Source organism: Athene noctua, chromosome 2 (assembly GCF_965140245.1).
Source record: "Athene noctua chromosome 2, bAthNoc1.hap1.1, whole genome shotgun sequence".
Taxonomy (NCBI): Eukaryota; Metazoa; Chordata; class Aves; order Strigiformes; family Strigidae; genus Athene; species Athene noctua.
The window spans coordinates 152,470,177-152,494,405 of record NC_134038.1 but is presented as its reverse complement, the minus strand read 5'-3'; the positions used below and the strand labels follow the sequence as shown (position 1 = coordinate 152,494,405).

At 35.9% G+C, this 24,229-nt stretch overlaps 1 protein-coding gene across 6 annotated transcripts in view; it reads right to left on the bottom strand.

The window, feature by feature from the left end:
• Window positions 1-24,229, bottom strand: part of ULK4 (unc-51 like kinase 4) — a 249,154-nt gene that overhangs the window by 35,907 nt on the left and 189,018 nt on the right. For all 6 annotated transcript variants that reach the window (XM_074898136.1, XM_074898138.1, XM_074898133.1 and 3 more), the window contains one exon: window positions 20,020-20,205. In XM_074898136.1, coding sequence (XP_074754237.1) covers window positions 20,020-20,205 — 186 coding nt within the window. The remainder of the gene's footprint in view (window positions 1-20,019; window positions 20,206-24,229) is intronic.

Genomic DNA, 24,229 nt, shown 5'->3' with positions numbered 1-24,229 from the left:
TCTGTTTGTAAGAGATTACAATATTATTGTTCTGTAGTGCCTATAATTTGATGAATGTCTCTTCTGTAATAGTTTTTAACTCTTCATTCCATCACAATATGCGTTAAAACCTGTCCCCTGTAACAGTCATATACCATTTTGCAAAAAGATGCCAAAATGGTATAACCATAAGAGAGTATGGAGGACTGTGTTAAGATTTAGTGACCTTTTCAGGTTTATTGAAATGACATTATTTCAATTTTCTTGAGATAATGGTACTTTGGATCAATATGTGCATTAAATCTCAATGGTTATTTATAATTTCCTATTGAAAGTACAAAAAAAATTAGTTCTGCTAAGATTCATTTCCTTACAAGCCAATAGGCTTCCAATAATTGAATTGAGAACATTTGCTGTCCAACAGCACCCATAAAGAATAGTACTCTATATACACCAGTTTAACACCTTCTTGTATGCCTTCTTCCCTCCCTTCCCTTAATCCAAATTGCTCTTTTTAATACAGCATTTTCTGTGGTCACATTATAGGATTAGGAATCAGAAATTTTATTTCCAATTCTATCACCAGCCATCTTAGTTAAAACAAGCAAAAATGACAGAGTAAAATACTCTGACATCAGAACAATTGACAGAAGCCTCAGTATGTAATATTAGTTTAAAATTATTTTGTAGCTTCAAATTGGCAGTGTCTTTTGAAAAACACAGGCTCTAAAGGTAAGAATAAAGTAAAAAATGCTTGGAAGTGAGATTGACAGAAACCAAATTAGTTTCATTTTTTTTGAGCAGAAAATGGAGCAGATTAAAGTTATCAAGGCCAAAAATGACCTTTCAGATTAGCATACTTTCAATAGACAAGACTGGCTGCTTCTAACAAAGAAGAATAAAACTGGGATGGGTCAGAAGCCAATGATGGTTTGGGATTTACCCAATTTGAAGTCTTACAAATAAAAAATCTGAAATCTTGAATTAGACTCCATTTGTCACCCAAAAGCAGGGTGAATCAGCAGGCAGCCATCGCTTTCTGTTTTCTCCACACACTAATCAAGCTACTCATTCTGCTCTAGTAACAGACCATCACTAAGGAATTAGAAATCTAAGGATTTGAATTGAGGCTTTTCTTAGGACTGTGGTCAGATTTGTAATTGTACTAATCGCCGTCTCTTTCAAAAATAGGAGGTCTAAGGAAAAGCTGCACAACTGAAGGCATGCTTTGTCATGTGTATGTGCTGAACCAGCAATGGGATGCTGATACACACAATTTGAGCCTGCTACTCCCAAGGATGTACATTTTCACAGTTTTCTGTGCCTGCGGGCAAAGACTAAAACCAGCTCACATGTTCCCACAATAGTTGTCTTGGCCAAGTCTAGAAAAGATTCTTTGTTATTTCTTTCCTCAAAGCTGAGACAATGTAATACTTTGTCATAAAGTGCAGTTTCTGCTCAGACTGCAAGCAGTAGTGGACAATTCCGCTAGAATTTAATCCCACAAATACCCAAGCTGCAGCAGTCTGAAAGAAGTTTTGCAGCAACAGCAGGCCAGCTGTGACCCACAGGCAGCTCTGACATGTTGCCACCCCAAGAAATATGTGATGTGCAAGTTGGTGGCCACAGGGTGCTGAGCGCCCTCCCTTGCACACCGGACTGTGGATTGCCATCTATTGTTAGCATTAGTCAGCACTTGTGTAGGAGTTGGAAGAGGTCTAAGGCTACAATAAATGCTTTGACATTTTATGTTTAAAGGCAAGAAGAAACCTTCTCTACTGATTTACAAAAGGGTGAAATAGCTGAATGAACAAGTCTGCCTATGACCTTGAACGGGGCAGACAGGTGGTTTCAAATGATTACCTCAATTACATACAGATATTTTACAGAGAAGTTTCTCTGATAACCAGATAAATGATACCATGGGAAAATTTAATCCTGTCAGAAACCCAATGACCTCTCCAGTTTCTACTTGCAGTAATATCGCACATACACAATAATAAGTTTTTCTTAAAATCTGCTAGTTAAAGCCCCAAAAAGTTCAGATAGAAACAAGTGGCCTTTTTTGTCTAATGATAGAAACAGGGGAAGGAGTTTGACAGTTATTGAAGATCCACTTAATTATTAACATAGATTAACTGGTGAAGTGTGTTCTCCTTGATATAAGAAGCACAATAACACTAACAGAACAAAACCAACCAAGAACTGAGCTTTGAAAGACTCCAACAGTCTTTTGCATCTTAACCTTTTGTACAAGGCATCTTAGCATATTGTTTCTAAACAATATTTTGTTTATAATTTAACTGAATTTCATAAAGGACAAATGTTGAAAATAAATAGAAAAATGAAATAAAAATTTAATTTAGGATTTAAACTTTCTCTTTTCTGCTAAAACTGTTTCCCTCCAGTTGTATTTCATTTGGTCTGATCCCTTTCTCTCCCCAGTCTTTTTTTTGAGCAGTAAACTAATGCTAGTCAAATATACATAATAATTAGGGTCACTAAGTTAGGAAGGCAGACTTGACAAATTCAAACATGTACACCTAATATTTTCTTTCCATAAAGTTGTGTTTACAGACAAGTCAAGGCTGAAAGCAGAAGGGTACTTGTATTAGGTACATAAAGGGAATGTTTGTTATTTTAAATAATTTTGAAGTATGGATTATAACACTACAACTACTATTCTGCCATTCAGAATTAAAAAGGAAGTGAACTGCTAAAAATATAAGCTGTCACAAAACTATTCATTTCCTTGAATGAATAGAGAAACACTATTGGTTTTATAAATGGCTACTGCAAAAGATTTATTGGACTCACATCATATTTTATCGATATTCACTGTTGTTTCCGTGAGAGATGTAAGAAAACAAATAATGGCTTTCAGTTTCACTGCCAATTCCTAAGTTTGAACCAAAGTCTACTTACCTATGTCTTCAATAAGCTTAAACATTTTAGGATAGTGTCTTAACTTTTGTTTTGATAAGATTGTTCATCTAGACCAAAAAGTAAGAAATCATTGGATTAAAACTAGGTAAACCAGAATAAACATGAAAACAAAAATGTTTGCATAGACTCCCTCTTCAGTGACACTGCAAACATGCACATAACCCAAGGCTGAGTTTCTTGGAAGACATGCATGAAACTTTTCATAACACCATATCATTTTGCTCTCTCATCTGTATTTCTAGTACACTTGAGTGAAAGCACACCAATTGACATCAGCTACATTTCAGAGCAGAGGTCCATGGTGAAGAGTTAAAAATAAGTCATTGTAACACAGTTAATACATAAAAGAAAATATATGAATTCAACTGAGAAGTAAAAGATAGATCACATTTCAGTCAACATTATTTCAAATTCAAGCTTTCAAGAACTCTGTCTAATCCTCCCTGGGTTTCAATGACACTATCTAGCTGGTTTTCTTCTTTTGAAAATTGCAGGGTGCAACTCCGCTTTTTGAATATCATACCTGTCTCATTTCTATATGCTAAAGAGATGGCAAAAAATCCTCCCAAGTAATTCTGCTGTCCAAGGTTAAGCTCAGATGCTCTTGTAGAGTGCTATTTCTATCTGTTCTTATCTTGCCTCTCCTCTTCCTTCCTTTGCTTTAGATCACAGTCAGTTTTAACCCTCTGATTAAACTGTCATTAGTGAGTGATTTCTACAATGTTAAAACCATGGGTTTTTTAAACCTCGGTTTTCAAATGTGAGAACATCAAAACATTTGTGGCTTTTTGTCTCTGCGACTTCACAGGAGTGTATAATGGTCATTATGAGCTGTTCCACATTTTAAAATTAATAACCAGATTTGAGCAAAAGCTGCAAAGGTAAAAATGCCATCAGAGGGCAAACCACTAACAGTGTCACTCAGAAGTTTCTGCCCACATATTCAGCCCGATGGTTTTGAGACTAGAGACAAATTAAGGAAGTACTATAGGAGATGATTATGTATTATGTGGTATAATTCTAGAAAATTATTGACACCTGTAATTACTTAACTAGAAACAACGTAATTTTTGCATTAGGATATCAAGACATTCTTACATAAATTATTTTATGTAAATTAAATAATGATTTATGAGAACATAACCCATTTAAATTAATGACAATGTTATCATATTTAGGTAAAAAGAAATAGAAGAACTGTGTCATTAAAATCAGAAGTGATGAATCTAGACCACGGTTGTAAGTGCTGCTTGGCATTTAAACTGAATTTAAATGTTCATACAGGGCAATGAGACTTTATGGTACTTTGGAAACTTTTCTCCAAAGGAGATTACAGCAGAAGTAGCAGAAAGCAAAGATAGATCCCTTTTCTCATGAACTCCCAAACAAAAGAACCCCACTAGTAATTTAAACAGTGCATGCTGAAGGTAGCAGGAAGCATTCAATTGCTGTACACGTTGGGCTGACTACTATCATAGCTCCAGCAGTATCAGAACACTTCCCAAACAAGAGTTCACTGCTTTTCTATCTGTAGCAAAAGTAACAAACGGGGTGGTGGGGATGTAAAGGACCTTTTTACAGACACTGGCGAGCTGAAGAAAGGAAATTTTGCTTCCCAACAGGAAAGCCAAAAGAAACAACTTAAGCACAGTTCTTTCTGTTCACGTTAAGGAACATAAAGCATATGCTTAAGTTCTTAACATCGATAGTGACCAAAGTTCTTATTCATTCATTCATCCTGCTTCTGCTCCAGAAAACCAGATGCAGGTTCTGTTCAAAGTCATGGGCTATGACTCTGTGTCTATGTACAGTGCTGAGTATGAAAAATAAAACCCTCTAGACAGAAATACGACAGCTACAAGAGACATGCAGCCAGCATGAAAGCTGTGCAAGTCGATACCTATCTTCTCAGAAAGTTCACATGATAGCTAGACATGCACATAGTGACTGCAGAAAAATATATGAAATTGATAGGACCAGTATTTCCTCTGACTGCGTGGAGAACAATGTGAACCATCTTAGCACAAGTTAATAGTGCTCGTATGTCCCCTAGGCACGCTGAAGCCATGAGAGCCCTATTTTACTCCCAAAAGCACAAAACCTTTCAGTTTAGAAAGCTCAAGGAAGGTTCCCTGAACTTTCTTTTACATCTTCTTATCGGGACTTGCTGACAGCTCCTCTATGCTTGATCACATCTCTAAGGCAAACAAGGCCTTGAATTTTGCCTTATTTTCCTTCAGGATGTTGTGTCAGCAGGGCACTAATGACAGATGAAACTTTTGCCTTCCTCTTTGTAGGCTCTGAAATACTACCCACCCAGTTACAGGAGCTGGAAAACGGTGTGGGTATTTCACTGTGACCTCCCCCCATAGCTTATCTACACCAAGGAACATAAAGAAGCTGACACTCTTAATAACAGGACTATGAGTCTCAAAGATCCTTAAATACATAAACTAAGACCAACTATTATACCGCAGAAATCACTTTGTATGATGACAGAATTAGGGGAAAAAAAAAAAAAAAAAAAAAAAGTGCTTTTTTTCTGACAGGTCTCAAGTTGTTTATTTGTAGATGCACTGAAGTTGTCCAAATAAAACAGCAAAATGATCTACATAAATCACCTTAGGTACAATGCATAAACAACACAATTACTGCGAGGAATAAAAAAACCTCCTCAAAACAATGAAGAGATAAGACAAGAAAGGGTTTTTTTTGTTGTTGGTACATAATCTTACTTCTAGATCTAGTTCTTTAACAAAGATTATATCAGATAAATTTTTTCTTTGTATATTGTGTAATCAAACTGGTTTAGACATCTCCAATAATGAAGACGTTGCTACTATTATTATGAAGTCATATAAAAGTAGGTGAGCAGCTGTAGCCTAATAAACACACAGCTGAACAAAGGAAACTGCTGACAAGCTGCAATCTTGTTTTAATGTAAATTCTCATGTGTTCACATCATATTTTAATTGTACACAACAATAAATAAGCTTCTGTCACTAGCAGTTTCTCATAATGGGCTAATGCTAATTATCCCTCTATTTTCAACCACATGGTTTTAGTGAAAAGATTAATGTCAGGAAAATAACATGAAAATAATGAGCTTTGAAAGCCGTTTGAGTGGCAGAAAATATTATAATTTTCTTCATTTCATTTTGCTAGTTTTATATGAAAGCTGTGACAACTCTCTCACAACTCATCCCAATATTTCAAGCATTAGATCTAGCAAAATATTAATTATGTAAGAAATATATAACCTGTTTCCCTAAATTTTTCTTCAGGATGTTGTATTGAACTGAAAGCCAAACTGTGCAACTCCAGCACCATCACTGAATTTAAGGGCTGGTCTTTCTTACAGCTAGAAATATATAATTAAATATGGGCAAGTTTCCCTTCTCTTCTGTCCTTTGTTCTGCAGCTGGCATTAGGAGACATTTGTTTGGTCTGAAATAATTTTTACTAGTCTGACAAAATTATTTCAACTCTGACTAATGATAAGATACAGCATCTAAAAGAATGATTGTCTGGGGAACGATTAAGAAGAAAGGGCCCTTTGAGCCACTCAAGTGCTACAAACTTGTTTCTTTTCATTTTCAGTGCTTTTGCCTCATTAATCCTTCTAGTTACAGTCAAAACCAAGACTGTACTGAGCACTGTATAAACATACAGCCTGAGACACAAAGGTAATGCTTGCATTATGTGGTGGCCCCTAGAGCAGACATACATACTTTCTGTAGTGCAAGCATGGCATCAGGTCCAGCTGGAGCACAGCCCCTGCTGCACGGCCTGCGTTACCCTTGCACCGGCTGCCTTGCAAAGCAATAGGGTTGATGGAAGACTTGGGGCTGCGAAGACTACTGCTCCTGTAGCTGCTTTCTTAGTGTGGTACCAATAGGTGTCCAGCTGTTTCTTGTACCTTGGTTGTTTTTCTGTTTAAAACAGAAACACTCCTTTTGCTTTCATTTAAACAAGTTGATGGGTTCACATGATGTTAGGATGATAGGACTACGTATGATATTACTGAATCTTTTGGATGGGGGTTCAAGTAAGGTTGTCAGAACTTCTCTGTTCTCACTAATAATGTGATTGTAGCTAGAAAACATCCCTAAAAGACCTCATCCAATGATGACACTATAAAACATGGTGGCTTTGGTGCCCTTTCTCTCTACCTACAGTCTTACTGAATGCAAACAACTTTGCTGGAGCACATTCCACACTAGGGTCATTGTAACACAGAAGTCCAGCTCTGATCCCTCTTCTTTTCAGAAAAGTGGGAGATACATCCCCATCTATCAGAGGGGAGGAGAAAGGTACATGAGAAGTGCAACCACTTCCAAGCTCTTTCCTTCCTCTCTGCTGGAACAGAGAGGCTACAAACTGAACCTCTGTAAATTGGGTGGGGAGCTGGATCAAAGCAGTGCTACAGAGGGGACAGGCTGTAGAGACTGGGACACAGGACTCATATCATACTAAAATCAGCATCTTCAGTAGTCTCAAAATCTAATGTGTTTCATATTGTTTGGGAATTACATTCAGACCTTCAGTGTGCCTTGATCCTGAGATAAGTGTTCATCACTGCTTTATATTTCTCACTTCTGATCATTTCAAGACATTGTTATTTTTCTTTCTCACATACACGTATTCAGCTGTAGTCAATGCTGCTCTTTTCATATTCCAGTCCACATCCTGTCACAGTCCTCTGCACCTTGGCTTACTCCCAGATGTCCCAGAGTCACTAAATCACTGTCAGAGTGATTACATTTGCATTCTACTTTCTCATCCAAGTTCAACTAAAAGTATCATAATTTTTCAAGTTCCTGAAGTATTCTACAAGGTATTCGGTAAGAGTTAAATAAAACAGTTTTGGCAGGTTGATGTTTGGCTGCTATTATTTTCTAGTAGAGATGGACAAGTTTGGTTTGCCTCGTTTCAAAGCCATTTGAACTTTGTGAGTCAAAAGCTTGATTAGATCATTACTAGGTTCATCTCCCATGTAAAACAGTTTGTTAAAAGGGGAGTGAGGAAAAAGACACAAACACAATCTTTAAAAACCAAAAAGCTACTGATGCTAGTTTTGCTTTTAGGAAGACTATTAGGCTTCCCACAAAGTTTAGTCTCACATCATAACATACTATTTCACTACATTTCATTTCATTTTCTTGAAATGTACAACTGGAGGAATTTAAACTCAAATGGAATTAAAATTGTTAAACCAAAATACTTGGTATGCTATAGAATTTCTGCTCCCCAGTCAGTTCTTTGATCTCTTCTTTCAATCCTTTTGTAAGAGAAATACATACATTTTTGCTAGGGCTTTAAGTACCTAACGAGTTGGGATGCCAAATCAGAGAAACTTTTTGTAGGCCTGGTATTCAGGAGTAAGTAATTATTACTTTCAGGAAATTAGATTTGGAACTAAATTTGCAACTAAATTTGCAAAATAAAGGTATTTCAAATCCTAGTATTAAACACTTTTAGCCATTATGTAGATCAAAAAAATAAAAAATAAGATGTTATAATTTAATGAGAAAATTTTAAAGGCTTACAGAATAGTATATAAGCCCAATAGGTGTACACACACAACTACATAACAGTATGCTAATATAATTATGTACTCTTGAGAGCATAAATAGTTATGCCAAATTGAAGTATGAAGCTGCAAGAAGGGAAGAGGATCTTGTTGTAACCTGCAATGGTCAAAATGTAAAATGAGAGTAGACATTTTAACATTCTTGCTCCTCCAGATTTCAACATCAATTCCCACAAAGCTTTCAGCGTTGTTTAGAAGAAAAAAAATAAGTTTCAAGAAAAAAAATCAGAAGCATCTGGTTCAGGGACTGAGTGAAGAATCAAAAACATATAAATAGAGGTGGAAATACAAAGTAAAAGACATGTCAATAGAAGGATCCTAAGAAATATAATGGTGAAGGTGATATAGAGACTGGAAGAGTCTATAAAATCATTCATTATTAAATAATATCACCTTCAAAATGTAATATATATTCCATCTTGGAAATACAATTACATGAATAAATTGCATGAGCATCTCCCTGATGTCATCATAGCTCCTCAGTGGAGCAACAGTCCACTCGAGCAATCCTGAGGGTATATTATTTAAGACTTTCAATGACAGCTTTAATTTGCTTTTCAGCAATAAGAATTTTCCTCACCAAACAAGAAGATATATTGTTATATTAGCAGAGTCAGGGCCACACACATAACTGACAGACATATGAGGCACAAATTACTTTTAGCCATCTTATAGTTATGGACATTGAAAATAAATATTATGTGCCATTTTGTGAATATACCCCCATCTATATCTGAAATACATAAACTGTACGAATGGTTTAAAATGACATGAGGTCCCTGATCTTTATAAACAGCAATTCCTTTTATGCTTTATGTAAATCTGTTATTCTATCACATATGCTAAAATTACCTTTTATAGTATTTAAATACTAGTAGTACTCTGAAGAAAAGCAGCCATATGATGATTTGTTCATATACTCATTTGCATGGGAATTATCTGATTATAAGATTAACGTGGTTTTGTTTTTAATTCTGATCTGCTTTGTGTAGACTTTTGCTCTAATGAGAATAAGTAACACATAGCTACTCACTGAGGGTTCTTTGTTAAAATTTTAGGGCTGACCAAGCGCTGCTTTACCAATAAGCTCTGCAGAGCTTTTCTGCTCCAGCACTCAGGACCAGCATCTCTGGGCCCAGGCTTCCTTGGGAAATTCTGCCTTTTTATCTCCCCCTAAGCCCACTGCAGGGAAAACCTCTGTCTGGGGTACACATAGAGAGCCCTGCACTGGCATTTCCCTGGAAATACTGTCCTCTTGCATGGAAAACCACAAAGGAAGCATTCAGTCAGAAAGAGCACAAGGTATTCTACCTTGATTTTTTCTTCTTTTTTTCACTGACAAAATGGGACAATAGTAAATTGCAGATACAAATAATGTAATTTCAATTATTAGTCTGGTGGATTCACATCACACATATATACCTCACATCATGTATACATGGCAGTTTTTTATACACGTATTTTTATACTCATATTTTGTTTAGGGCAGGTAGGGGCAGGTTTTGATATAAATTCTCTTTTTCTGATGCAATTCCAATATGTAGTAAGTTTATTCATTACAATTGCCAAGTATTTACAACATAAAGATCAGATTTTCATCCACAAGGTAAAATATTATGCACTTATGGAACATATCATTTTGACTTTCCAACAAGTCATAGAGTTATGCTCTACAACGGCTCTCTTGCAATTAAGTATACCAGTATATTTCCTTAAAAAATGAAATTTAAATCACTGGAAACATTTGATACTATAAAATTACACAAAGCTGTTGATCCATTTCTAAATGAACACTACATACTTCTAGAAGTACTTTTTAATTGATATTAAAGGATTTAGGTAGTCATCTGTTTTTGACAAGACTGAGGATTGCGTGTCAACTTCATTGTTCTTAAAACTCCCCCTGAACTGTCAAAAAAGCAAGCTGTATAAGCAGAGTAGAGCTGGTACGCAAATTACAGGATATTCTCATGCTGTATCATATGAACCCATCAACTAGGCACTGCATCCCCGAGAAGGCATCTGCTGTGTGAAATTTAGGATGGTAATTCACAGCCCATAGAACACTGCATCACCACAGATTACATTTGTTATAAATTTATAATGATGTTCATATAAAAGCATTACTTTTTAATAGTTTAAAGAAGAGACAGCTCTGGGCACTTTATAAATGTTTAACTAGTACAGTCTTCATAATTTAAAAAGTGGATGTTTCATCACTGAAGATGCTGGATTGGATCACTGTTTGGACTTGGGGAGGGGGGGTCAGAAATCTACTGAAAGCCTAACCTCAATGCACACAAATTCTATTTTTAAACATAACCTTGTTTCAGAACACCTACATGAATCACAGTGTCATCTGAAATTGTGTGGCACCATGTTCATAAAGCCCAGATACGCTTATTATTGCTAGAGATTAGTCTGCGAGCATGGGCCCTCTGTTGGGGAACTGCAGAAGTAGGCTCTTACTGTCAATGAATACATCAACCAACCATTAGATGCATGAGATATCCAGGGGAAAACTCTGGTTTGTTTTCTTTCATGGTATGTATGTTTTGACTGATGCTTCTAAAATAATTTTCATCTTTGATCTTTCCAACAATCTCTAACTCCTTAAACACTATCTTGCATTTGCTTCATATTGCTCAGTCCCAGCATCATGACCAGCATACTTTTGATGTATGTATGTCATATTTTAACTCACAATTTTCATCTGACAGACAACCTGTGTCTGAAATTCCTATCAGTCTATTTGTCTAGTTTGTCTAATTCATGTACCTCAGAGTCCCACATCCTCACAGTTTGATGACCAAGGACTGTCTCCCTGTACAATATACCCCTTCAAGCACTCCAACTATATTCCCTGTTTATCTGGACCCACATACTGGCTATTAAATCAAGCTCTGTGTGACCTGCAGATTTGCTCATGGCAAGATTTTTGACAACACCAGCTATTCAGCCATGCTCCAGCCCTATAAGATGACGGTAGTTAAAATTTTACTTACACGCTGAAATGTAACAGACTATTTCACCCTCGGTAAACTTGTCAGCAAGGAGACTGAGTTTAAGAGAATGAAGGGTTTGCAATATGAGCTTGCAAGTCACAGTAGACCTGTATCTCATCTTCAACATAGGCAACCAAAATCTTTCAAAGCTCTTTTCATATAGTCTTCCTTTGAGGCCATTAGCAGAAACTAAGACTAAGGATTTTTAAATAATCCTGTGACCATAAGAATTTAGATTTGCAATAAAATTAAGATACTTTTGTATTAAAAATCAGGAGCAACTAGTTAAATTCCTATTCCTGCTTGCACAGGACTGAACATTGCCCAGGGATCTGTTTTATCCAGGACGGTCATCTCTCTGTCAAATTACTTCCTATTAGGGAGAGTCACTTTAAGGCAATTCCTTGACCTTATTTTGAATACAGGAAAGAAGCGGGATTGTTCTCTGGAGCAAGAAATGACTTTTTACTGTGCTTGTATTGAGCTTACCACAGTGAGGTCCCAGTCTACTGGCACTAATGCAATTCAGTTATAATAATAATGTCAGCAGCAACTACTGCTCATATGCTCCCATTAATGCTACAAAACCAAGAAATATGTGCAACCTGGTATTAACATTAAAGCCAAGAAAATATTTTTAATAATTTAATCCTATTTGATTGGAGATGATACATCCTCTTAAGCAAAACATTGTTGATACTTACTACTACTGCTTATCTGAGGAACATTACATGTTTCGCAAACATTAAACATCACAGTAGTGTATGAGGGCAGGTGAGTAACATTAAACATAAAGATGCCAGGACAGAGAAGAAAGCAGCCATCCAGCTGTATATTAGAAAGGTGTCAGCATCAAACACTAAAGAAAAATGAAGGACAGACACTAAAATAGGGCTCTGAATTTCTGGGCCGCAAGTGGGAGAACTCTATATATGATTTGCTAGCAAAGCAGGTGTTTGTCTCTGTGGTGGAAATATCAGACAAAGGACAGTGTACTCTCTTCGATATGGAAAAAGCACTCCTCAGTTACAGTAAAAACACTGATAGCAAATTAGGCACTGATAGCACCTCTGGATTAAGATAACTAAGGATATTCCCGACATAGCAGCAGCTGTAAAAAGGTGGGACCTAAATCACATCAAAAGTTAGAAATCCCAGTAAATATTTCCCTAACCAAAAGCTTCCAAGCTGTACAAACTCCTATATAATGCCAAAAAAAGGTAAGTTAATTGCATAAAAATTCCTCACCATCTGACTTTATGTATCACTACTTAATGTTCTGATTTTATCATAGGTTACATGAAGCCTAGTATTTTTAATAAAACAGGTTTGTGGACTCCAGTGATCAACTGAATAAAACAAAAGAATCTCATCTTAGATCTAATTAAAATACAATTTTAATTCTCACAGTTGTTAAGAATTTCTTGACACTTTGAGTGAAGAATACCCCAAGTCACATACAAAAAGAAAATACACTGTGTTTACAGTTATACATATACAGAGATACAAACTATATCACAAAGTGAATTAGAGCAAGCATAGTCAGAGAAATACAAAATTCACACAGCTGAAGAGGATTCTGATGCAGCCAGAAATAAGTGATCCTATAAGCCTGGACAATCTTGTTGAGATTTAAATATTTGCCTTTTCTATGACAAGAAATAAGCAGAACATTCCTGTACCATCTAGTGCTTTGGGTCAAAAAACAGCGAAGTTTTCAGCAATCTGCTATCAGCCACAGAACTTCTGGACAGGATCAAAAGTGGCAAGATAGGAGAAGATAAGAATTCCAGGTACTGCAGTGCTAACTGAGACTTACCCATGGATACCTGATCTGTTTAATTTCATAAGACAGAAGGGTAAATACTGGAAAAAAGCCTCAACAGTATCTAACTCCAGAAAGCTGCGCTCAAGAATTTTGGCCAACTGAAAGAAGGATATTATAAAATTCAAAGAGGTAAATGAAAAGGGAGGCTAATCAGAAACAGAAAAGGCCTATTAAAATTCTTTCAGTGCTCTAACCAAGCATGTAAATCTAAATACCAAATATTCTTCCCTCTCCTCCAGTAGAAACCATAGGATGAAAATGTCAAAAAAAGAGAAAGTCAAGGGCAGTGCTAATATATTGTACTACTACTCATCAACCTGAAAACAATCCATGAGTTATGCAACGTATAACTGAGCCTGAATTTAGCCCTTCACAAGCTACATAAGCCAGACACAGAGGTAATAAACATGCACATGCATCTAAGGTGAAACAGTATCTAACCATTTCAGATTATAAATGAAAATTCTTATCAGACCTGTACAGTGAAAATTTGTGGCCTGGATTTCAACACACAGAATGTAACTAGTCAAGTTAAAATTAAACATGTATGCTACTAAAGAGAATGCCATGGGATCTTGAATGATAATCAACTATGGTATCCCTCTCACATCCAGATATTCTAAGTATTACTAGACAAATATATATTATATATATCATATATATACGCTGTACAAATAACATTTTCATAAAGTACATCACAAAGTTATGTTATTCTTAATATCAAATAAATAATTATAAACGAAATAATCCATATTTTAGGACTTGGTATTGTTTGCAGAATGTCTGAGAACAAAGTGGACTATTCAAGAATCACATTTTCTTTGACTAAATGTCTTCCTTCTTAGTGCTACTGAAAATGCTTTACTAAGCTTAAAAAGACTCTTCCATCAGGGTTTAATGATGAAAGTCCAATATTTCATTTCCAATTTGGTAGAACCCATATGACATTACAAAATGAACAGAAAGTTCAAAGTATAGCTTAAGTGAGATGTAAAAAAAGAAATCCAAATTACTCAGATAAATTGATCAATATTAGCTCAATTCTCCATTCAATGAACAACGAAGTACAGCAAAGGGGCTGTGCTGCAAGAGAACTACGCCCACCAAATGTTGAATTTTTAAAAATTACACTATTCTAGCTCTATTTAAATCATTGTGTAATTGTTGTTTAAATTGTATTAGAGTAGTTGTGATCAGCTGCATTAATCTTCTGAATAATTTAAACCATTTTTTCTTAACTCTTTGTTGTAAACTCAATATATTGCTTACTGACCAATGGCAACAGCCTGGCCCAGCAATTCTGACTCACAAATATTCCTGCTGGCTGTTAATACTCATCAGGGACAGAACAACTTTGTTTATTAAAAGGAGTTTCGTTAGATTGAATTTCATTCAAACCATCTGCAAAATTCAAAAAGCTACACTTAAAAGCTTATTTTATGACTAGATTAAAACCTAGAAGTGGAAGAGAGTCGACTCGCCCAGCCGCTTTCTTTCCGGGTGTCAGGGTATGGCCAGGCCGGGAAGTGCCATGGCGGAAGGTTGCCAAGCAACAGCAGTGCTGGAGGCCTTCCCATCTCTCATCTCTGGAGACTCTCTCCAATTTCATTAAAACCCTAAAACAAAGGCCTGTCCAAGTGTGCAAACAGAGGGAGCTTCCCCACACGGCAGGAAGGGTGAAGAGGCATTATCCTTCACTTTTACTTGCTTCAAAGCATTGTGAGAAACCTGTCCAGTTTATGATCTGCATGATGCATCTTAATGCTGATTAGCTTTTGCTTCTTGGGGGGATCTTAAATTGTTTGTGTCTAATGAAATGCTCCATCCTATCAAGGACATTATTCTATTAGACTGAAGCTGATAAAAGATGGTCTATAAAGAAGGGATGCAGGTTTGGTAACAACTTGAAACTAAGAGATTAACACTAATGAAAGAGAGAAATCGCTCATATAAGAGTCGTTTGGATTTTAGAAAGATGTATAATGTAAGGAAAACGCGTATAACAACCTGCACATTTATAGTGACCTATACATGTCAGCAACCCCAAAGTGTTGCATTCACAGTCTAACAAGCATCTCTGTTATAAAATTATTCCTTAGAGCAATGGAATGTTATGGATTAGTTCAGTAATTAACGATATTAATTAAAGGCATGCTTAAAAGATTCAGATGAGGAGAAATATGCATTAAAAGTTTTTCTCCAGCTAATTGAGATTATTTGAGTGGTGCACTCTCTCGGCAGGAGGTACGCCAACAGGTTCCTGCAGCTTTGTAAGTCTCTGGGAAAGCAGACTCTGCCGGGAACTGCTGCACAAGCACCTCCTTGTGGCACTGAATCCTTGGAGCTGAAGCTGTAAAAGAGATGCTATCTGAAAATCTCGGGATTTTGCTTCACCTTCAAGGGAAGCTCCCTAAAGATGGACTTGTAGGAATCTATTGAGGAGCAGATGTCCAGCAAGAAGTTTGACTTACAGAGGGATTGCAGAACTGCTACCCTAAATCAAACTTTTCTGCTACTTGGACTGTATATCTTTTCAGGCTCTAAATATCTTTCCTCTTAATGCATGATCAGTGATTAATATAATGAGGACCTAATCTGGGAACTATCACAGTGAAAAAATATATATATATTTTAATATACAAACACACAGCTGTCAATTCAAGAAATGTGAACTCAGTCTATCTCTGTATAAAACTCAGGATGATATCACTACTAATCTACATGACAGAAATACTTAGGGACACATGACTTGAATGGTATTTTAGACATAGTGACCCGTGGTTCCCCAGGCTTTGGTTAATTGGAAACAGGGTAGTAAATCTGCCTGCACATACAGAGTGCCACTGCCATGGCCCAAACTGTCAGGGAAACCAAAGTAGTGTTCAATATCCTACAACAAAATTAATGAAAGTTATGGATCTTTGCCACAGCCCAAGTACTGTCATTCTAGCCTTAACATCTTTACTGCACAGGATAATAAGATTTGAGAAATACTTACATGTTTCCCCACAAGGGTATATGACATGCAGATGACATCCTAAATATCATAGTTGCTCACAAACAAAGGATGAACAACTTTTTGACAGTTACTATAGGTAAATTAGTGAAAATGAGGTTCTAGAAATATAATCAGAAGGAAAAGAAGTGTGATTTATGTCCAATTCAAATACACTTTCTGACAAATACTTGAGGAAAAATCACAGAACAAAAGTTCACTCTTCACAGTGAGTGCAGAATTACCCATTAAAGCCTGATGCTTACTAATTTTTCTCAGAGGAATTTTTCCTTATTACTAGATGGAATAAAAAAAGTAATTTCTTATTTTAAAAGCTGAAGTATTTTATTTGTGTGTACCCAGCTGCAATCCCACAGTGATTATGTGTCTGGTGGAAAGATATTGGCTAGTTCTATAAAAATTATGGTGATAATCATGTACCTTTACATTACATACTAGATGATAAATTGAGCTGGCAGGTAGATTGCTTTCCTCTGGGGAAAAAGAAAAATTATAAACTTCTCAGTAAAGTAGGCAAATATTGAACTATTTGCTTCCTGAATTAAAATTTCTTCCACTTCACAAAGATATACTTTTGTCTAGATGATTTACTGGACTCTAATAAGATGCACTGACTGTATCTTCACAGAAGAGATGAAGTGATAAGATAGTAATTTTCATGAAGGGTGGCAGGAGAGGCTTCCAGAACAAAAAATGATACAAGATCACTCTCCTGATGTCACTGATCAGTTACACAAATACTGCTAAAAAAGATGAAGAATATCAGAATTGCAATATTGTCTAACCCAAGATGAAACAACCGGAACAAGAGTTAAGTAAAAGGGCTGAAGGGAAAAAAAAACCACAAACAAAAAACCCCAAACATCCCCCCCAAACCAAACCAAACCCAACCCAACCCAAACCCTGTTTCTTTGATTAAATAATTTTATTCAGTTTCTGTCCATTATATCAATGCCAGTGAAAGAACGTTCTTGAAAAAGACTGGTTAACCTGGGCTTTACAGAGTCAAAAGCTTTGAAAGCTAAGAGGTGATTATAGAAAAACAGAAAGAAGACAGTCAATGCTGCCTCTTTAAAGCTTTTAAATGATCCTTAGTTACAGAGTTACAAAAGTTAGGTCAAAGCATATTTTTTCTGGTTTTCACTCCTAATGATTTCTTTTTACAGCAAAATAAAGCCCGTAAAAAGGGCTGTTCATGGCAATTCCATGAGTAAGTCTGTACAAAGATACAGTTTTTTGTCCTAGTCTGGCCTATATCTTTATTTCTCTTTAATAAATGAATACAACTAAATGATAGTGCAAAAATCAGTGAAGAAAGTGTTGCATAAAGTTTATATTGCCCTGTCCTCAATTTTCTGGTCGAAGTTGACAAAGACCATTTAAAAAACCCCAACCTCAAACCAAACCTCCCAACTTTGTCCAAAAAAAGCCCCCAGCCCACTCAAGATAAAACCCAGTGAATGATTACTAATAAATGGAAACAACACATAAAGATAAATTTCCATTTCATTGAGGTAAGGTCATCTTGTATGTCAACAAATTCTCTGACATGCTGTAAATTGAAGACTCTGAAATTGAGCCATCTCTCCCCATTGACTCATTGGAGTCATATGAAACACTTGGACAAAGACTAACTAGCCATACTGCTACACCTTTTCCTTATTTCCAGAAATACACACTATAAAGGCATCTATAGCATAAACATATTGATTTTTTTTGTACATTCCTGTCTTATGTAAGCAATACCTGTGCCTGTAACAATGAAGTTAATGTAACCACAGATTGGAAAGGTGTTCTGTACAAGCACTGACTGGCAAAAATGGAAATTGGTGCATTTAATGATCCCTCTATTAAAATATTGCTCAGATATTAAAAAAAGAAAAACACTGCTCTAGGCTTCAAAATTCATCATGAACAGCTGATGTGGGCTGAATTATTCTTAACTAGATATGATTATGTTTCAATGTCTTTTGTGACTATGACAATTTTGACAAGATAATCATCTCCTCTGAACAGGATGTTTTAAGGTTTAGAGAAATAATGTAAGATTTACTAAATCATCTGTCAAATTATCTATGAACCCTGCTTTCAAGAGAAATCCTATGATCTCATTAAAATAATTACCAAAAAAATCTATGCCTGATATTATAAATAACAAGTACCAGTATCACTGGTATACAAAGGAGAGATCTAAAAGTACAGGAACTTGCAAGATTCACAAGGTGATAGCATAGCTTTTTTTCTCTTAAGATAGTCAACAAAAGTTTCTGTGTTAAATATCCTGCATGCTAGGTCAGCTTTTGAACCATAACCTTCAGAATGGAGAAAAAGGAAACAAGTCTGTATCTATACTAAAATTAAATAGTCTAGATATGCATATTGCGACCTTATTTCTCTTTCCTAGCCTCACACTTTGTTGTCTATTTTCTCTTATTGCTTTTGGGGAAAAGCAAAAGCCAGGCCTACACAGCACAGCAATTACGCAGAAAGAGAAGCACAAGTACAAGCAAAAGTCAGTAGGAAGTGTCTTCAAAAAAATCTTTGCTAGAATTCACTTTTCAGGAAGAGCATGAGAAAATAAACAAGATGATGTCAAGAATGAGAGAAATTATTAATTTCAAACATCATATCATTTTAAATTTTATATATTCATGCTTCTTTTAGGGAAAGATAGGACTGAGCAAAACTGGGAAGAAGGGTATGGTGTTTACTTTCCTGTTGTAAATACAGTAGGTAGAAGAAAGAGGACAGGAACAGCTCTGAAAGCTCTACAAAAGAGCTGCTTCCTTAGCTCCTGCTGCCATTGATTATGGCTTTACCCTAGTAGCTAGCACTGCACTTGCAAAATTCTAGTGTCTTCTGCTTCTTACACTGGGGTAGTTACCCTCTTTTAATTGAAAACTCCTGCTCTTGGAGAGTAAAGGGTCAAGTAATCAACCACTGCAAGGTGACAATGTAGGCAATGCTTCTTACCAAGACACTTCAAGATAAAAAACATTGTATTACCTGAGAGAAATTTACAGATACGTAAGGTTTCCACCTAAGCAACTTGAAAGACACAATGTTGCTGTCATGCCACCATGTCAGAGCAGGACAGAACTGAAACCCACCCCAATGTGTCAATAACATCACCAGACAAAGCCCCTGCGTGACTCCCACTGATTGGCATTCTACATTAAGCCACTCCAGCAGAAATAGTCCCCATCACTCAGTGAGAATGAGGAGTCAACAGCTTATGTACAAACCTATTGCAAGTACAAAATGGCATTTTATTTACCAGGAAATCAAGCACTGTGTTTCTGAACAGCTATTTAATGCTACAAGGTTACTTCTTCCAGAAAGCATTCAGAAAATCGTTCCAATACTTCATAAAGCTTAAGTGCTAAACAAATCTATAAATGTGTTACTGAGATAGCTGAACAGTTAACTGAAATAGGAAAAATATCTAACAATCATTTTGTAAGAGGTTTTAAGTGTAGATGGCTATCTTCTCCAGAGAAGTTAACTGAAATTTAAAGACATGAAATTTAACTTCACATATTTTGTTTTCAAAATTCTTTTATACTCTTTTTTACTTTAAGAGGAAAAAAAACAGCTAAAAATATATCCAATGATAGAAAAGAAACACATGTATGTCATGGAGTCAACTCACCAGTCTCTTTACAATTCTCAATAGAAGCTTCAGTTGTCTTGTATCTTTTTTGGACTTCAGTACTTCAGCAAAGCTGTCTATGTTTTCTGGAGACATACTCTCCTGACTGTTTCCTCCATACAGCTGAACCAGCAATGATAAGCACTGTGAGGCACTCAGAAATATTTCAGTATCTTCACTGGGAAGCTAAAAATGAACAAACAAAAATCAAATTCCAATTTCAGAAAAATTGGGTATCACTGGGGATTTGGAAGAGTATTAACATTTGCATTGTGCCAGGAAAGAAAAATTTCTTGTTGACTGACTCAAAATTCCATTAAACTAAGCTTATTAAAGTGATGAAAATATAATTAAAATGTATCTGTTCTTATAGCAGCAGTATAATGCCTCCACTAGGATTCTACCAAATAGCCTATCCATAGCAACATCATAAAAGCACTGAAAATGTTGCTTCCAACTCTGTTATTTTCATACCGTATACTTTGCTTTAAATAGAAGTAATAATAGCAGAAAGTATCATTATGGCCGTGATGTCTAATCTTCTACATAATGCACACCATAAAACTTCATCTAATTATTTCTAAATGAAGGCCATAGCTTCTGGTTGAAGTAGAGTACAGGCTATCTAGCTATTTAATGGATTTAAGTAGTCACATTAGGAGGTACATTTTGCAGATTTTAAATATTTTCCTGAATTCCAGCTTTTTTGCACGCCTTTGAAGAGCAGACACTGGGGCAGGCCCTAGAAATGGGATGGAAAAACTCTTTCCTAGAAAGCAAAATTATGGAAAATATTTGGGGGCATGGCTAATAAACATCTTTAAATGAGCTTCTGATAGTATGACACTGCTATCAAAATGATTTATTTCCTTGTGGAAAGTACAATCTGGAAATTACAAGTAGAGAAGTTATATTATGCTTGTATGATTGTATTTGGCACAGTTGGAACAACAACAGGAATGCAATGCCTAGTTTTACCGCAGACAGTTTATGAAAGCTTGTGAAAAAAATCATAGATGTTTCTTGGGAAGGCAAGAGGATGATAGTTTGGAAAACATAACAGCAAAGGGCTGAAGGAATTCAATGTCTATAGCTTATCAAAGGGAAGTTAAAGGACACTTGATCATAATCTCTTGGTTACATGTGAGAAAAAGCAGGCCAAGGATAGGTTAATTCCTTTACCTGAAATAGGACTGGTAAGAGACGATAGCTCAAAACTCTAGATAAAGCAATTCAGACTAGAAGGAAGATAATGCTTTGATTTCCTTTTTTCTTTCTTTAATAAGAGCAATTAACTGCTGAAACAACTTTCTTAGAACTGAGACAGATACTCCACACAGGCAATTTATGTATCAGAATTTTTTTTTTTTCTAAAAACATAACAAACCCCTTTACTTAATGAGGAATTCATTTAGAAAAGTCCTATGTCTTGTGTTACACAATATCCTAGACTAAATGATTACAATAGACTTTTCTCGCCTTACAGACTATGAACAGAACAACATATACCAGTGATGGTCTTAACCAATAAGGTATAGAAGCATAAAAACACCTCATCACTATTACTCAGTTTTTTAATTCCAAAAGTACTATTTAAATAGAAAGAAGCTAGAATAAAGTACAGTTAACAGACTATCCTTACTGACAATAAAAAGAAAACTATTTATATAATCTGTCCAACCATTTATAAAATATGCCCAACCATTTCAATACTGATTACTTATTTAATCTGCAATCCCACTTTTTTTTTCAGTTTAAGGAAAATCCATAGTTACTTTAAAGCAATCTGTGAACATATCATCAGACGTATACTCCTCAAATATTCAGGCAGCAATTCCCCAGGGATCTGCATGCAAATACAATCCTGTTTTCCATTAGCTTCATAGAGCTGGCTGTTTAAAACAGGCTGAACTGAGATGTAAGCTCTGAATACATAGCCCCAAGTCATATCACATTCTATTTGACCTAATGCTATGCAAGTGACAGGACCACAGCAGCTATTTCTTCCACAGTTTTGCGGTATGGTTTTTCTTCATTCCAATATAAATGCCACCTATTTGATTGTTTCCTTTCCAACATCCAGAATTAGCTAATAACATCATCAACATAAATAGCAAGACTAAAAAGGAGGAAAAATTACAAGCAGTAACAAACTTTATAGCTACATTTATATCTTCAATCCTTATCAAGTAAAAAAAAAATTCCACTGATCTCACTGGGGGCTTTGAGCTGACTTGTATTTCCTTCACTGAAAAAAAAAACCATTAGATAGAGGAAGGAAAATTAAACTACTTTTACATATCTCTCTCATCCCTTTTAAAAGCAGCACTCTAACTTACAGTTTGTTAATAGATCAGTGTAGACAGGTATATCAACTACTCCCTGAAGAAAATCACAGTACAAGACCCATACTCAATTTTCAAATGTTGTTTTTTGGCTAACCAAAAATAAAAAATAAAAATTCAGTGAACATTTGGACAGATACATCCTTGCCCTGATATTGCAGTGTAGGCTAGTTCTCTACACTCCATAAGCTCAAATTGTCATGTGTAATCAATAAACACAACAGCCATACTTGGAAGAGAGACTGCTCTCAAGATCTTTTTCAGAGATATTCACTAAATATCAAGAGTGCAAATGTGTTGGCCTCTGTAGAAGACTGCCCCTACAAACACCTCGCATGAAGAAATACGTAAAGCACCATGCCCTTTCCAGTTCTTCCTGACACCAGGAGGGTACATGACTTCAGGGAATCAAATGAGCATGTCCAGCCTCTTAGGGTTATACCCAATATAGGCTGTCTTCAGCAGGAGTCCCCAGTTAGCAAGGCAATGGAAACTTTTGCCCCAGGCCAATGGCTTTGCTTATCTCCTCCTAGCATGCCTAAACTTCTACTGTTACTGGTCTTCTCTGTCACACAACAAGAGAAAGGAAGACCCTGAAACTCTCCATCCGATCTGTCTTGGCACCAGATAGGCTCTGCTCTTCACAGGATATCAAGCTTCCAGTGACCATCCTCCAAACATAGTCACCAGTATCACTCCAACGTTCACAGTACTTGACAGCTGTGACATCATTCTATTCAGTCACAAACGCCAGTGAAGTCCTTCATCCCCTGTTGTATTTCAACTCTTTCAGCCCTTCTGCTCCTCTGCTTCACCAGCATCCCTTTCAGCTTCAGTGTTATCTAGAGTTTGGGGAGCAAGTTGCTGTCATCCTGTAAGATTGCAGGGTAAAACAATAAAGCATAGGTCTTGGATGAATAGGAAAAGAAGCTAGGAATAGGAAAGACCATATTTACTCTGAAGGGGATGAGAATCATTGGTCCACAGTCTAAGCCATCAATAATTAAGGTGAAAGAGGAACTCTTAGTGATGTCCTGATTTAAGTATGTCCACATCAGCATTTTTCTCTATAAATTTCACCATTTTGCTGTTTCATTACGGACAAGTAGTGATTTAGGTGTCACAAATTTGTAAGTTGGTAACCTGAAATTTAACATTGGCTGCCACTTAGTGTTAGTAGTGGTTATAAAGAGTAGGGGATCTGAAGAAAATTATTGGTATAAACAAAAGCAGTGACTGAAAATATAATAAATATCTGTAAATATAGAAAACCATGGAATGAAAATTCGGCTTTCAAGTAAACAGTATCTCATGTCTAATAAGAAAAATAAAGCTAGAATCATGTTGCTACTCAATGAATGTAGATGGATGGTTCACCTCTTAATCACCTGGAACAATGTTCTGATTATTTTTCTAATCATAACAATTCTATTTGATATGAAGAAGTGTATTTCAAGTCTTTGAAATGCATTTATAGTTTTTCATGACAGCAGCTAATTAAGTTTTTGTTCTTGCAGGGGAGGAGAAACCCATTAAAAACTAGAGTTCTAACTCTTTAAGAAAATTTTTGCCCCTTAATATTTCATAATTACATGAAAAAACTCTAGTGGTCTTTCGTTTATTTTTGCTTTATCAGTATTAGAGGGGATTATGGATTCAGCCCTTCAGCAAGGTAGAAATGTTAATACTCCTCCTTGCAGCTGTTAATATTCTGGGCTAGTATATAGCTTGAAGAAAATCCAGCACGTTAAAATAAATTACTGAATGGCTAATGTAATAATTTTTGCCATTCTCTAACTCAGAACTGTAGATTTATTTTTCAGTTCAAAATTTTAAAATAATGCCCCATGACAAGACTTTTGTGC